Genomic DNA, 15,398 nt, shown 5'->3' on the forward strand with positions numbered 1-15,398 from the left:
AACAGCCAGTGTTGGTCCAGTCTGAATTCAGGAGTAAGAAGTTTCATCAGACCATCTTCTAACTGCTTTTCCCAGTCTGTTGCCAGGGAGCTGGATTGGAAGTGGAGCAACAGGGACATGAACTGGTGCCCATAAAGTGTGCTGGCGTTGCAGGCAGTGGCTTCACCTGCTGTGCCATAACAATGGCCCTGATAAAATAAAATTTTAGCTGATGCAGAATATATTTCTGTATTAATGTGTTGGTCATTAAGTGATTCTGTGATGTTTGATTTTCCATTCTTGTTCAGGTCTTTCGCCCTTACGCAAAGCACTGGCTTAGCCCCTTGCTGCAGCTGGCTGTTTCTGAAAACAACGGAGGTGAAGGGATTCACTACATGGTGGTTGAGTTAGTGGCTACTGTTCTTTCCTGGACAGGCTTGGCTACTCCTGTGGTGAGCATTGACACGTTTTATATATTGTGATGTCTTATTCCTTTGCTGATAGCCCACAGAGCCCGTGACAGAGTCCCACTCTGCTTAGTGATGTTGCATCATGTTCACTAAATGGCCTAATGCTGCTTTGGTTTAGGTTTCTTTTTTCTGCTTTTGATAATTCCTCTGACTTTGCTAAGCTATGAGGGAGAAGGCATGGAAGGGCCCATCCCATGTTCTTCATACAACAGAGCCCTTCAAGGGTCAACACAGACATGGGGTTATCTCACTGATCAGGACCCCAAAGCAAAAGGCTCCCCCAGTTTTATGGACCCTGAGTAGGGTGAGGGTTCTGAGTCAGGGAGCTTTACCCACTGGCCCCCATGAAGAGGTCTCAGCATAGGTCGTATCCAAGGAAATGCTGATGTGCAAAGCGCGAGGTTGGCCAGGCCTGGGCCCTTGAACCACAGCTCCTTTGTAGACCGCAGCACACACTACATCATGCCCTGTCCAGGTGTGGAGGTCGCGTCCCTCAAGGCCTGCAGGGAAAGCTTTTGGCGTTGCTTGTGGTCAGCCCTGAAAGGTCACACCGAGTTTTTTAGCCAGGAGCCATGCCTCAGGAAAAAGCCAGGTTTCTTTTATAAATGGACTTTTGGATTAAAAAAAAAATACTTTTCTGGAGTAGAATGCTGCATATTAATATAGGCTTTCTGTATCTTTTCAGGGGATCCCTAAAGATGAAATATTAGCAAATCGACTGCTTCATTTCCTAATGAAACATGTTTTTCATCCAAAAAGAGCTGTTTTTAGACACAACCTTGAGATTATAAAAACCCTTGTTGAATGCTGGAAGGATTGTTTAGCCATCCCTTACAGGTACTCAATTACTACTCTCTGTCATGTTTAGATGTTTCAGTTTAAATGTAGCATGCTGTAAATGGTAAGTACAATGAAATGTAATTGTGTGAAGTGATAGGAAGAAGATAATTTGAAACAGTCCATTTATAAGGCAATCATTTTACTACTAATGAAACTATAGCCTCCAGAGTTTGACCCCAGAGGCCTCTCTGGCTGGTCGTTGTCTCTGGTGACCCCTGTTGGGTCCCTCAGGTTGCTCTGACTTTGCCCCATGATGGGCAGGTAGGGTGTGCCCCATCCTGCCCTGTCCCAACCCAAAGGGGAACATGGGAGTTTTGTTTGAGTCCTTTGAGCATAGCCTGAGGCAGTTAAAGCTTTCAAAGTTTTGCTACCAATTAAGGGAAGATACAAATATAAAGCAGCCTATGTTCAGACAAGGAAGTATAAGCAAGAAGTGGGTGTGATAGAAAAGAAAAAGTATTTCTTACCTTGAAAATTAGCTCCAGGAAATTCTGTATTTGTCTTCCTGCGTCTCATTTTATTGCATGACCATCTCTGTTTTCTCTGCCATGCTTATGTTTCAGGTTAATATTTGAAAGGTTTTCCAGTAAAGATGCGAATTCTAAAGACAACTCCGTAGGGATTCAGTTACTGGGCATTGTGATGGCCAATAACCTGCCTCCCTATGACCCCAAGTGTGGAGTCGAGAGTGTCACGTACGTGTTCTGTTTTTCTGCTGTGATTCTTTTTTAAGCTAAAATCTACCTGGATTAGATTGACAGACTTGAGGATGGTGCAGTTTTCATAAATTTAAGGAACAGAACCCATGTTAAAAATATTTCTACCTAAATTTAGGAAGTTGGATAAGAGGTCATTTGAGAGAAGAAATCAATGTGTCTGGAGTGAAGGAAGGCTTTGTGTTTGTAAAGGGAGTGCATTTTCTTCCTGTAGGTGTTGACAGGTCCCAACTGTTAGATGTTTCCTTGTTTTGTAAGGAACATCGTGGGAGAGGAGCAGTCCCGGGCCTCACTGTGACAGGGCCCAGGCACTGGCCGCCCTGTCCCTGGGCTCTCTTTCCTGCACCCCACTGTGCTCCAGCCCAAGATATCATTCCTCAGGGCAGCGTGCATGTGACGGGTATGGGGAGGGGCTTTAGTCAGGTAGTTTTGGGACATCCCCAAAGGGCCTTCCTCTGTTCCTGCCTGGTTACTGCCCCCAGCTCTGTCTCCTCCAGGGGGCGCTTCCCTCTCTGGTTCTTCCCTGTGTCCTGTCCACTATAGTCACACCAGTGCAGGTGCCATACATAGCAAGTGACCTGGGGTCTGAGACAGCCAAATGCTCAACACAGGCTCAGCACTCGCTCTCTGTTAGTCCGAGCTGTTTTTGTGTGTGTGGATTTCCTTACCAGGAGCAACCTTTCAGAGTTGCTGTGAGGCTGATAGTTAAGGTTCTGCTCCCTACAGTCCCCTCACACAGACCATCATTGTATTGTCCTTGTCCTGTCACAGGAGATGGCTTTTGAAAGGGAGTTGATGCCTCAACATCCTGAATACTAGCTCTTTCCCTCAGTGTGGGTTGTATGGCTTCTGGCTTTGGGTTGTCTTCCTTCATGTTATTGCATGCTGGGCCTCCCTGCGTCACCGTGGTTATGATGTCAGAACATAAATACGTGTTCAGATGTGTATTTGCATGAGTGATTTGATCATGTTGCTGTGTTTTTATCACCTCAGACAGCACAGTGGATTCATTTATGTGTTTTTTTTCTGTATTTGTTATAGGTACTTTCAAGCGTTAGTCAATAATATGTCCTTTGTAAAATATAGAGAGGTCTATGCAGCAGCGGCAGAAGTTCTAGGACTCGTTCTCCGATACGTTACTGAGAGAAAAGATGTGAGTGTGCGATTTTCAGTAAATGTCTCTGATTTGTTGCTTATATGTATTTCCTCTGTGCTGTTAGGAGCAAGGTGGGTGCCTACATTTATTGTTTCATGCTGTTTCCTGTAGTGCTTCAGATAGAGCGCTCAGATTTTTAAAAAGGGACATAAGATTTTTTTAAATTTAATTTTGTTTTAAGCATCATCACTTATATTTAAACAGAAATAGATCATTAAAAGTACATGAACATCAAACGCAAACTGTAGTTTTTACTTAAGCAGTTGCATGAATGAGACTGTTTTTAAGTTCCCACTGACATCCCTATTTTAACTGTTGAACAAATTGTACTTAACAGTAGTAAAAATGTAAAAATTCAAATTTAAATATGAAAATGTGAAACAACAACAACAAAAGAACAGGAAGTATCTTCATTACCAAACTGATTAACAAATTTGCAGACACTAAGATACTTTCTGAGGCATATCAAAACACCTACATCAAAGGTTACATTCATTTGAGAGATACCAATAACATATTCAGTGCTGAGAATATATGTAGCACTTACAGTATATACAAAACAGCAAGAGACTACTATGGTTTACTTTTTTTTTTTTTTTTTTTTTTTGACAGGCAGAGTGGACAGTGAGAGAGAGACAGAGAGAAAAGTCTTCCTTTTGCCGTTGGTTCACCCTCCAATGGCTGCCGCGGCTGGCGCGCTGCGGCCAGCACACCGTGCTGATCCGATGGCAGAAGCCAGGTGCTTCTCCTGGTCTCCCATGGGGTGCAGGGCCCAAGCACTTGGGCCATCCTCCACTGCACTCCCTGGCCACAGCAGAGAGCTGGCCTGGAAGAGGGGCAACTGGGACAGGATCGGTGCCCCGACTGGGACTAGAACCCGGTTTGCTGGCGTCGCAAGGCGGAGGATTAGCCTAGTGAGTTGTGGCGCCGGCCTTATGGTTTATATTTTTAAAAAAATTTTCCCCCCATAGAAACCTTTTATTTAAGGAATACAGATCTCATGCATTTCATAAGTACAACTTTAGGAATATAGTGATTCTTCCCACCATACTCACCTCACCACCCACTCTCCCACTCCTCCCCCCTCTCCCAGGGCCCAAGCACTTGGGCCATCCTCCACTGCACTCCTGGGCCATAGCAGAGAGCTGTACTGGAAGAGGGGCAACCGGGACAGAATCCGGCGCCCCGACTGGGACTAGAACCCGGTGTGCCAGCGCCGCAGGTGGAGGATTAGCCTATTGAGCCGTGGCGCCGGCCAGAAGACCAACTCTGTTCTAAGTAAAGAGTTCAGCAATTTGCATGGAAGCAAAACAAAACAAAACAAAAAAAACTGTTCTTCAGCTGTTAAGACAAGGGTTGTTCAAAGTCATTGCATCTTTTTTTTTTTTTTTTTTTTTTTTTGACAGGCAGAGTGGACAGTGAGAGAGAGAGACAGAGAGAAAGGTCTTCCTTTTTGCCGTTGGTTCACCCTCCAATGGCCGCTGCGGCTGACGCATCTCACTGATCTGAAGCCAGGAGCCAGGTGCTTCTCCTGGTCTCCCATAGGGTGCAGGGCCCAAGCACTTGGGCCATCCTCCACTGCCTTCCCAGGCCATAGCAGAGAGCTGGCCTGGAAGAGGGGCAACCGGGATAGAATCCGGTGCCCCGACCGGGACTAGAACCCAGTGTGCCGGCGCCACAAGGCGGAGGATTAGCTTGTTAAGCCACGGCGCCAGCCAAAGTCATTGCATCTTAAAGTTAATTTCACTTTTTTTTTTTTTTTTTTTTTTTTTAGAGATTTATTTATTTATTTGAAAGAGTTACACAGAGTGAGAAGCAGAGGCAGAGAGAGAGAAAGAGAGAGAGAGGTCTTCTATCTGTTGGTTCACTTCCCAATTGGCCGCAACAGGCAGAGCTGCACCGATTTGAAGCCAGGAGCCAGAAGCTTCTTCCGGTCTCCCATGTGGGTGCAGGGGCCCAAGGACTTGGGCCATCTTCTACTGTTTCCCAGGCCATAGCAGAGAGTTGGATCAGAAGAGAAGCAGCTAGGACTTGAACTGGCACCCATATGGGATCAACATCAACTACAGGCGGCAGCTTTATCTGCTACGCCACAGTGCCGGCCCCATCGCTTCTTTTTGTTTGTTTGTTTTTAGAAACTTAATTAACTTTAAATAAGCACCCAAGAATGATACATCTTTTGTGAGCACTTAATTATAAAGCAATTCTTTGAGAACAGAGTTCCTGCATGGGAAGTTAGTGCACAGTGACTCTTGTTGTTAATTGTTAAAATTAACACTCTTATGTATGACATCAGTGATCACCCAAGGCTCTTGACATGAGCTGCCTAGGCTATGGAAGCCTTTTGAATTCACAGACTCCATCAGTATTTAGACAAGGCCATAAGCAAATTGGAAGTTCTCTCCTCCCTTCAGAGAAAAGTACCTGCTTCTTTGATGATCACTTATTTCCACTGGGGTCTCACCCATATGGTTCACATTTGAGAAACACAGATTTAAGCCTTATGCTACAACTTGCCAATTTAACGTTATAGCTAACGCAGTGACAGTTACTCATTTCATAGTTTTTTTCTTCTGGAACTCAATAAGCAAGTTATCATTTGAGCACATGGAATAATGCCATGTCTTTTTCTTATAATAATAAATTTTAAAATCCAAATACTTTGTGTTATGAAAACTTTACCTGACTATACAAAGGCTCCCAAATACAGTACAGTCATATAAAGTTTCTTCTTTGTAAATTCCATTAATTTATAGTTATTTTAGTACAGATGCAAGACACTACTCCAGATTATCAGACAATAAAAATGTCAGTGTGTCACTACCTATATTTAAGTATGAGCACACCACAACCACAACCATGGCAAGTAAATGCCCCACATGTATGTCCTCCCCTGCTTCTGGAATTCCTTTCTATATCACAGGAGCTATTTTAATGGATACCATCAGGTCTCATGCTGTCTCTGAAGTTCTTTATTAAAAATTTTGAAATTTAACTAATGGAACATCTCCAGTCTGAATAAGTATTTCTTTCTTATCTTCACTAACTAGTTCAAATACAGTATGTAGTGTTTTAAATTTTTGCAGACACCTTATTAAAATGATTAAAGGTATCTAAAATACCATTAGTGGGTAAAATATTAACCAAAAAAATGCCACTAAGAGTATTTTTGAGACTATTTCCTAACTGGAAAAGCTATGGGATTCATAATGACCACAGATATAATGACACTTTAACCCTGTTGTTTTACAACATCAATAATAAGGGTGAATGCATGAAGCACAGTAAAAAGAGCAGGATTGCAGGAGAAAAATCTAGTGACCACTTGAATTTTGAATGCCTCAAACACAAAGGGTTCACAGTACTTATAAGCACTATCATTATTTTCATCCTTTAAGTACTTTAGATATTTATTTCGTTTCTATTTTATCCAGAAATAAAAACTCATTAATTGCATAAAGTATCTTATCCATTTGTTTTTAAGTATTCAAGTAATGCAAAACCTAGTATTTTCTTTTGTGGCAACACACACTTACGAACTGAATGTCAAAGACAGGGAAAAATTCATTTAAAATACCTGATACACTCTTCTGCCCAAAGACATAAGAACTGAGGCTTAACACTGTAATCACACAAATGGTATGTAATAATAATAATAAAACAGATGGTCCAATATAATAAATGCCTTCTTTTTAAAAAGATTCAAAACCAGATTGCCTTAATATATGACTAGATTCCCAGTAACAGAATATTCTGAAATCTAAGGAACTACAGAAGTAAAACCAGAATAAGTTCAGTTTCCCTGCCATTTTTCCATAAATTTTCCCATTGTTTATTTTGGATTTCCTTTGTACTTTTACTGGAAGATTTTCTGCCTTCACCTTTTATATTGATGACCATGTTTGTGTAACACATTCTTAAGTATCTTGTGTAAGGCTGGACAGGTGGTGACAAATTCTTTCAATTTCTGTTTGTTATGGAAGGTTCTTATTTCACCTTCATTCATAAATGATAACTTTTCAGGGTACAGTATTCTAGGCTGACAGTTTTGTTCTTTTAAGACTTGGAATATATCTCGCCATTCTCTCCTAGCCTGTAGGGTTTCTGATGAGAAGTCAGCTGTGAGTCTAATTGGAGATCCTCTGAAAGTAATCTGGCGTTTCTCTCATGCACATTTTAGATTCTTTTCTTTATATTTTACTGTGTAGAGTTTGACTATAATGTGTTGTGGTGAAGATCTTTTCTAGTCATCTTTTTTTTTTTTTTTTTTTTTCTTTTTGACAGGCAGAGTGGATAGTGAGAGAGAGAGACAGAGAGAAAGGTCTTCCTTTTTGCCGTTGGTTGACCCTCCAATGGCCGCCGCGGCTGGCGCATCTTGCTGATCTGAAGCCAGGAGCCAGGTGTTTCCTTCTGGTCTCCCATGGGGTGCAGGGCCCAAGCACTTGGGCCATCCTCCACTGCCTTCCCGGGCCATAGCAGAGAGCTGGCCTGGAAGAGGGGCAACTGGGATAGAATCCGGCACCCCATCCAGGACTAGAACCCGATGTGCTGGCGCCGCAAGGCAGAGGATTAGCCTGTTAAGCCACGGCGCCGGCTTTTTTTTTTTTTTTTCTAGTCATCTTTAGTAGGAGTTCTATGTGCTTCCTGTACTTGGACGTCCCTTTCTTTCTCCAAATTAGGGAAGTTTTCTGTAATTATTTCACTAAAAAGGCCTTCTAATTCTTTGCCTCTTTCCACGCCTTGAGGAACTCCTAAGACATGTAAGTTGGGTCTTTTGATAGTATCCCATAAATCTCCAACATTGTTTTTTAGTTTTCTAATTTCTTCTTCTTCTTCTTCTTTTTTTGATCTGACTGTAAAAGTTCCAGAGATTTGTATTCTAACCTGAATATTCTTTCTTCTGCTTCACTATGTCTATTGTTAAGGCTTTCCACCTCATTTCTTATTTGTTCTATTGAGTTCTTCATTTCCAATATTTCATTTTGATTTTTCTTTAAAAATCTCAATTTCACAGGAAAAATTTTCATTCATGTCATGTATGGATTTCTTTAATTTGCAAATTTGCTTCAGATTACTTCTAAGTGATCCTACCATGAATTTTTTGAATTCCATTTCTGCTATTTCTTCAGTCTTTTTATTTTCACACTCTAGTATTGAAGGGTTGTGTTCCTTTGGAGGCATCTTGTTGTCTTCTTTATTCTTGTTTCTTGAGTTGCTGTGTTTATTTTTGGGCATTTGTGGAGAACTTGTCAGGTTTTTTTTTTTCTCCTTTTGTGATGGCTGTTATCTTTGGACTATGCCTCTCTGGATTAGTGGAATGTCTGCTCTTTCAGTGAATAACCCGAGGTGTGTGCTGGGTGTGACCAGGTAGCTCTGTTCAGTGCTCCAAGGTGAGGAGAGTGTCCAAGGTGATAGCCAAATTGGGTATGGTAAATCTCTTCTTCTTCTTTTTTTTTTTTTTTTAATCAGAGGGGAGGATTAATCTGCTCTGTTGACGTAGTCTCACACTCACTTCCTCTCCTCCAAAGCAGACCAGTGCGTTATACCCCAGTGGGTATAATGTTCATTCACACTGCCACAAGAAGCATACAAAGGATCCTTGCAGTCTTCCGTGTGAGGTAGGATCCCACAGCAATGACCCTCACCAGGGAATCAGGGAGGCCAAGTGTGTGGAGCCACTCATAGTGACTGCCCAAAGTCTCAGGCACACTCTGCACCCTCCCACGCAGCCATAGTGTTTTCACGGTCCAGACACACTAGGCTCCCACCGTTATGAGCACTCTCATAACTAATCCTCCCCTCTGAGCACTCCACCCCCTGTCAGTTCTCCCAGCCAGACTCCAGTTTCTGCTTAGCTGGTTGCTGGGTGCACGGATGTGAGCTGGCACACTTGCTTATGCATGTCCCAAATGGCGTCCACTATCTCTCAGTTAGTTATAGGATGCTGGCGGAGGGTGGTTGGGGAGAGAGAAATGTGCTCCCCCCTTTTTTCCCTCTAGGTTGGCAGGTACACTGTCCTCTGCTGGGCTCCAGTCCACACTCAAGCCAGGCTCTTCCTGCAGCTTTATCACTAGTGGCTTGGGCTGCTGCAGTCTGGTCTCACCTCTCCAAAGCTGGTGCTGAGGCTTTCAGCTCCTGGGTTCCTGAGTTGTGCACATCCACACCCTCCATATAGGTCCACAGTGTCCCTCTAATTTGCATGGAGTTTCCTCTACTGTTTTCTTCCTATCTCTTTCCTGAGATTGGGCTCCCTCCACATTTTTTTTTTTTTAAACTATCTTGCCAAGACTAGAGCAGTAAGCACCCTCTGTTCCTTCATCTTGCATCGTGTGTCGGGACATAAGATTTTTTTAAACACGTCAAAACTTGATAATCCTTTAAAGCTTGGTATCATGATGAGAGTATTTAACCAGCTCCCTATGCCTGTGAACTCGGCCTCAGCCTGTCCTTCTGGAAAATGTTACCCTGTAGAGAGTGGCTGTGATCGGGCTAAGTCATCCTAGCCAATCCCCGATTTTGTCAGTTGACACTAAGAAGGATGTTGATGAGGAGTGTGCACCTGTGGGGCCCTCATCAGAGGCCTGTGTCCTGCCTACTCTGCAGGGTGTGAGCTACTGAAAGCTAATGTGCAGATGCCATACCCAACTGCTAAATGAAGTTATTTGTTTGAGCTATGTGTGTTAGCAAGGGTCCACATGTGGGCAGAGTGAGGCCTCCTGTGTGCGTGGCATCCCTCTCACAGATTCACAAGTGCTCCTGTGGTCACACGATGCTCTAGGATGCTGTGTACGTCCCCATCTGTCCAGGGTGGCACAGGCAGTTGGTCACCCCTTCCAGGACACTCTCAGCTATGTCCCTGCTTCCCTGGCAGTGTCTTCTTCTCCCTGTCCCCCACCTATCTCCGCAGTGCTGCTGTAGTTTTCTCTTTTTCTTGCCCACATCACATAGCTTCTAACTTTAGAAACTGCCATGTTGATATTTGTGAGTACTGGTTGTGTCTCTAGGCCAGAGCCTCCTGTGAAAGAGACGTGAGAGAGTGCCTGTGGTCACTGTCTGGCTGGAGAATACCAAGAATCCAGCCCAGCGAATTAGACCCTTGTCCATTTCCCTAGTTAAGTATTTGTTTGGGTTTAAAGCAAAATTAAATAATACAAGGAAATAGATCACCTTGGGAAGATCAGATTTACAATTTATTTTAGGATTAACTGCTCTTTATGTGAACTAAATTTTTAAACCTGAGAATAATCTTGTTACAATGTAATCCTAATATCCTCATGTGTTAGGCTTGAATTTATGTAATGTGTTTCATTTTCACAACAGATGAAGCGGGTTTCAGCAGATCCCCAGGTGTAATTTGTCATCACTTAAATTTCAATTTAATACGAAGTTAGGGGCCAATGTTGTGGTGCGGTGAGTTAAGCCTGCTGCTTGCAACATGAGCCTACCATATTAGAGTGCCAGATTGAGTTCTGGTTGCTCCACTTCCTCTCCAGCTTCCTGCTAATGTTCCTGGGAAGCAGATGGTAACCCAAGTGCTTTTGTCTCTGCTATCCATGTGAGAGACAGGATGGTGTTCCTGGCCCTTGACTTCAGTCTGACCCAGACCTGGCTGTTGTGGCCATTTGAGGAGTGAACCAGTGGGTGGAAGCTCTCTTAGGCGCTCCCTCTATGTATCTCCTTCCTCTCTCTGTTCCACCTTTCAAATAAATATATAAATAAATAAAGTAAATCTTGTTTAAAAAGAATGACCCAAGGGTACTTCAAAATATTCATGGAAAATAGAATCAAAAGGCATGTTTATTTTGGTACAAAATTCTTTTTTTTCAAATCCAGCATAGTTTTTGCATAATATGCATTTTCATGAACTTTTTGATGCATGGATTTCAGTTTTTGGTACAAAAATAAACATATCTATTCCATTATCAATGAACTTTTTAAAGATTGTTTCTTTGAATGGCATGAATTAGAGAGGGAAGGAGAGGGAGTGGGGAAGGATCAATTGATCGATCCTCCATCCACTGGTTCACTCCCCAGATGGTTGCAGCAGCCAGGGCTGGGCCAGGCCAAAGCCAGGAGTCAAGGGCTTCATCTGGGTCTCCCATGGGAAGCAGAGTGGCTCTTCTCTCTCCCCACCAGGCTGCTCTTGGGACCTGAGATGCTCAGTCGTCTCCAGTGTGCAGCATTAATTTGTCTACTGTTTGCTTTATCCATGCTGTTTTACAATCTCTCTTCTTGCTGTATTGTGACCATTTCACTGTGGCCTCAGATTAAATACTTCTAATGACAAGACAAACCTTCTAAGTCGATATAATAATTTAGAACATTCTTTTTTTTTTAATTTAAGATTTATTTGTTTTATTCGAAAGGCAGAGTTACAGAGAGACAGAGGGGCTGCTCTTCTGATTGAGTTTTTTCTGTTCTATCTGAACATTTGGAAACTAGAACTTCACACAATGTGTCTGCTGGTTTTGTTTTAGTTTGTCAAAGGACTTCCTAGCAGTGTTTTCATGTCCGAAGGAAACACCAATCTCTGTTGATTTGATATCTTTTTTTTTTTTTTCTTTGCTCATGGAATGAAAGAATCAGTATCATTTTTTTTTTAACTTTTATTTAATGAATATAAATTTCCAGTGTACAGCTTATGGATTACAGTGGCTTTCCCCTCCCATAACTTCCCTCCCACCCGCAACCCTCCCCTCTCCTGCTCCCTCTCCCCTTCCATTTGCATCAAGATTCATTTTCAATTCTCTTTATATACAGAAGATCAATTTAGTATAAAGGTTTCAACAGTTTGCACCCACATAGACACACAAAGTGAAACATACTGTTTGAGTACTAGTTATAGCATCAAATCAAAATGTACAGCACATTAAGGACAGAGATCCCACATGAGGAGCAAGTGCACAGTGGCTCCTGTTGTTGACCCAACAAATTGACACTCTAGTTTATGGCACCAGTAACCACCCTAGGCTGTCGTCATGAGTTGCCAAGGCTATGGAAGCCTTCCAAGTTTGCCGACTCTGATCATATTTAGACAAGGTCATAAAAGACAGAGTGAGAATAGTAACCAATGATCCTAAGAGTGGCATTAACCAGGTTTGAACAATTATACAGCATTAAGTGGGGAAGAGGACCATCAGTACACACAGGTTGGGAGTAGAGCCATTGGTGGTAGAGTAGAGGTTATGATTACAAAGGAATGAGGCCCAAGTACGCTAGACAGGGTCTAGAACAAAGGACAGAGTCATTCTTAGAGGAGCTAAGAAAGGTGCTGTCTAAGCTACAATTAAGTTTTCTGATTGAGAGGCAAATAGAACCTGATAGAAGGGGCTTGATAATAATCTGGTGGGCTTTAGGCCTTGTAAGTTAAGAGGCCCAGACCTATCTATCTCTTCACATGGGGTATATCCTAAGGGAGGTGTGAACCTCCTAGGGGAAGGCACTCTGTTGACTTTCATTACTTGGCTGGCCTGGGAGGAGAGCTGGCCAGGTAAAGGCAGGTGGCAACTCTAACAAGAAATTTACAGTTCTGCCTGCAATGTTGCTGACCCTACTTGACCTCACCCTCAGCTGCAGTGGTCACTTTGGAAGTTGGGCTGAGCGAAGGGCTTTTCAGCTTAGAGCCAATAAGATCTGTGGCTCTGACCTGGGCATCCTTCGACTCCAGGGCAGGTCCATTTCCAGTGATCCAACTCTTGGCAGAGCTGCCAGGGCTCTTCACAAGCTGACTTCTGCTGAAGCCCAGGCTTACCTCATTGAAAGCCACTGCAGTGGACTGGCCTGTTGGGTCTCCTTGAGGGCAGATCACTGTACAGATCAGCCATTAATAGGCCTGCCACCCATTGCTTCTGATGCCTAGCTTTCTTTTCCTCCTGGTTTGTGTTAAAGCAGACCAGAGGATGCAAGTCAAGGGAGTGCCCGTGTCCCATCTCTAATCTTCGGTGGCCTGAACTACAAGTCTATAGTCACAGGCATGTTCTGTAGTAGTTTTTCTAAGGTAGACAATGCCCATGAGGAAAATTATATTCTCACTTTAAAACTTTCTTTCCCTTTGGTCTGAAAGGGAGGTTTTTTCTACTTACTGTATACTTTGCTGATGGCGAAGTGAATCTAGCTATGAGATTATTATTTAAGTTCTTATTTTGGCTATGCTATTACAGAAAAATGTTAGCCATCTCTTTTATAAGGTCTAAAGATTAAATTGTGCGTCCTACAGATTCCTTCATAATAGATTTAGTTTCCTATCTTGAAGAGAATAGAGAAATGAAAGAACAAGTTGGGCTTAGAATAGAGAAATGAGGGAGCAAGTCCTAGATCGCTTGCTGACAATAGCAATATCACATGAATACTTAGCAAACCGTTTCAACCATTAGATAACAACTTAAGAAAACATTTACCAGAAGGTCCAATGCCTTCTATAAATTTTAAGAATCATGTATTTGAAAATACCTCTTAAATATCTAACATGGTGTAGTTTGTTTAACCAGCAAACTTAAGCACAACCATCTAAAATGTTTTTAGTTTCTTTCTACCTACAAGTTTAAAACATATGATACATAGATTCAGGTCACTCAAATTAAAATGTATCTTTGATTGATTTTAGCAGCTTAAATTTATGGACAATCTTATCTATAAGCCATTTAAAATAAGACTCTTAATAAAATTTCCCCATGTGGACATACAATATGTACACACATTTAACATAGCATAATAGACCAATATAGCGTTTTTAATAATAGCTTTTAAAATCTTTAACTCTTTTTGTAGATTGCCAATTGATTTGAATTGCTTTTTTAGTAACCTCAGTTAACCATACTTTCTCTCAGTTGGTACTGTTAATACATTATTGGCTTCATCTGTTTACAGAGCCATCCCAAAGTACTGAATACAATGGAAGTGGCTGGAAAAAGTCCATAGGAACCCATAGGAGGACAGCTACACACAGAACCAACAACGCTTTAGTTTTATGAGCAGCAAATCATATATAACTGTGGATGACAAAAGACTTTAAGTCGCCATGTTTAAAATTATAAACTCATAGACCAAATTTGATCTTGTTACAAGGTGATTATTCAAATCTTTGAAAATAAGCACATATTTACATAACCCATAGATCTTAATAAAAATTCAGCTGTTTTTGAACAATTAGAATTTAACAGACATCAAGAGAACACAATAGATTACTTTAACACATTGCTTTAACAGAGCATCAGAGTTTAATTCTATGTCAAAGATAAATTGAGCTTCCTGTGATCTTTTGCTGTGAGGTTTCCTTCCTTTACCTTCTTTCATATTGGTGACCATGTTTCTGTGTTTCTGTGTGTAACACATCTTTAAGCATCTTTTGCAGGGCAGGATGAGTGGCAACAAATTCTTTCAGTTTCTGTTTGCTATGAAAAGTCTTAATTTCACCTTCATTCACAAATGAGAGCTTTGCAGGATATAGTATTCTGGGCTGGCAGTTGTTCTCTCTTAGTACCTGGGCTATGTCTCGCCATTCCCTTCTAGCTTGTAGGGTTTCTGATGAGAAGTCTGCTGTGAGTCTAATTGGAGATCCTCTAAGAGTAATCTGACGTTTCTCTCTTGCATCTTTTAGGATCTTTTCTTTGTGTTTCACTGTGGTGAGTTTGATTACAACATGTCGTGGTGAGGATCTCTTTTGGTCATGTTTATTAGGGGTTCTATAAGCTTCCTGTACTAAGATGCCTCTGTCCTTCTCCAAACCTGGGAAATTTTCTGCTAGTATCTCACTGAAAATGCCTTCTAATCCTTTCTCCCTCTCCATGCCTTCAGGAACTCCTAGAACTCGAATGTTGGGTTTTTTAATAGTATCCTGTAGATTCCCGACAATATTTTTTAGATTTCTGATTTCTTCTTCTTTTCTTTGGTTTGCCTGTTTCCTTTCCTGTTCTCTGTCTTCTAAGTCCGATATTCTCTCTTCTGCTTCGCCCATTCTGTTTTTAAGGCTCTCTAATGTGTTTGTCATTTGATCTATTGAATTCTTCATTTCATTATGATTTCTCGTCACTATCAGAGTTTCTTGTTCCACTAGTTGTTTCATTTCATTTTGATTCCTCCTTAATATTTCATTTTCACGAGAGAGATTTTCTATCTTGTCCATGAAGGATTTCTGTAGTTCAAGAATTTGTTTTTGAGAAGTTCTTAATGTTCTTAGCAATTTTTTGAGATCTGCTTCTTGCATTTCTTCGATCTCATCATCTTCATAATCTTGAATTG

General features: G+C 41.7%; 1 protein-coding gene across 5 annotated transcripts in view; it reads left to right on the top strand.

Annotated features, from left to right (window-relative positions):
* The window catches only part of PRKDC (protein kinase, DNA-activated, catalytic subunit), a 190,898-nt gene that overhangs the window by 103,862 nt on the left and 71,638 nt on the right, over positions 1–15,398 (top strand). For all 5 annotated transcript variants that reach the window (XM_062188515.1, XM_062188516.1, XM_062188518.1 and 2 more), the window contains 4 exons: positions 288–431; positions 1,135–1,286; positions 1,853–1,984; positions 3,047–3,158. In XM_062188515.1, coding sequence (XP_062044499.1) covers positions 288–431; positions 1,135–1,286; positions 1,853–1,984; positions 3,047–3,158 — 540 coding nt within the window. The remainder of the gene's footprint in view (positions 1–287; positions 432–1,134; positions 1,287–1,852; positions 1,985–3,046; positions 3,159–15,398) is intronic.

Source organism: Lepus europaeus, chromosome 4 (assembly GCF_033115175.1).
Source record: "Lepus europaeus isolate LE1 chromosome 4, mLepTim1.pri, whole genome shotgun sequence".
Lineage (NCBI taxonomy): Eukaryota > Metazoa > Chordata > Mammalia > Lagomorpha > Leporidae > Lepus > Lepus europaeus.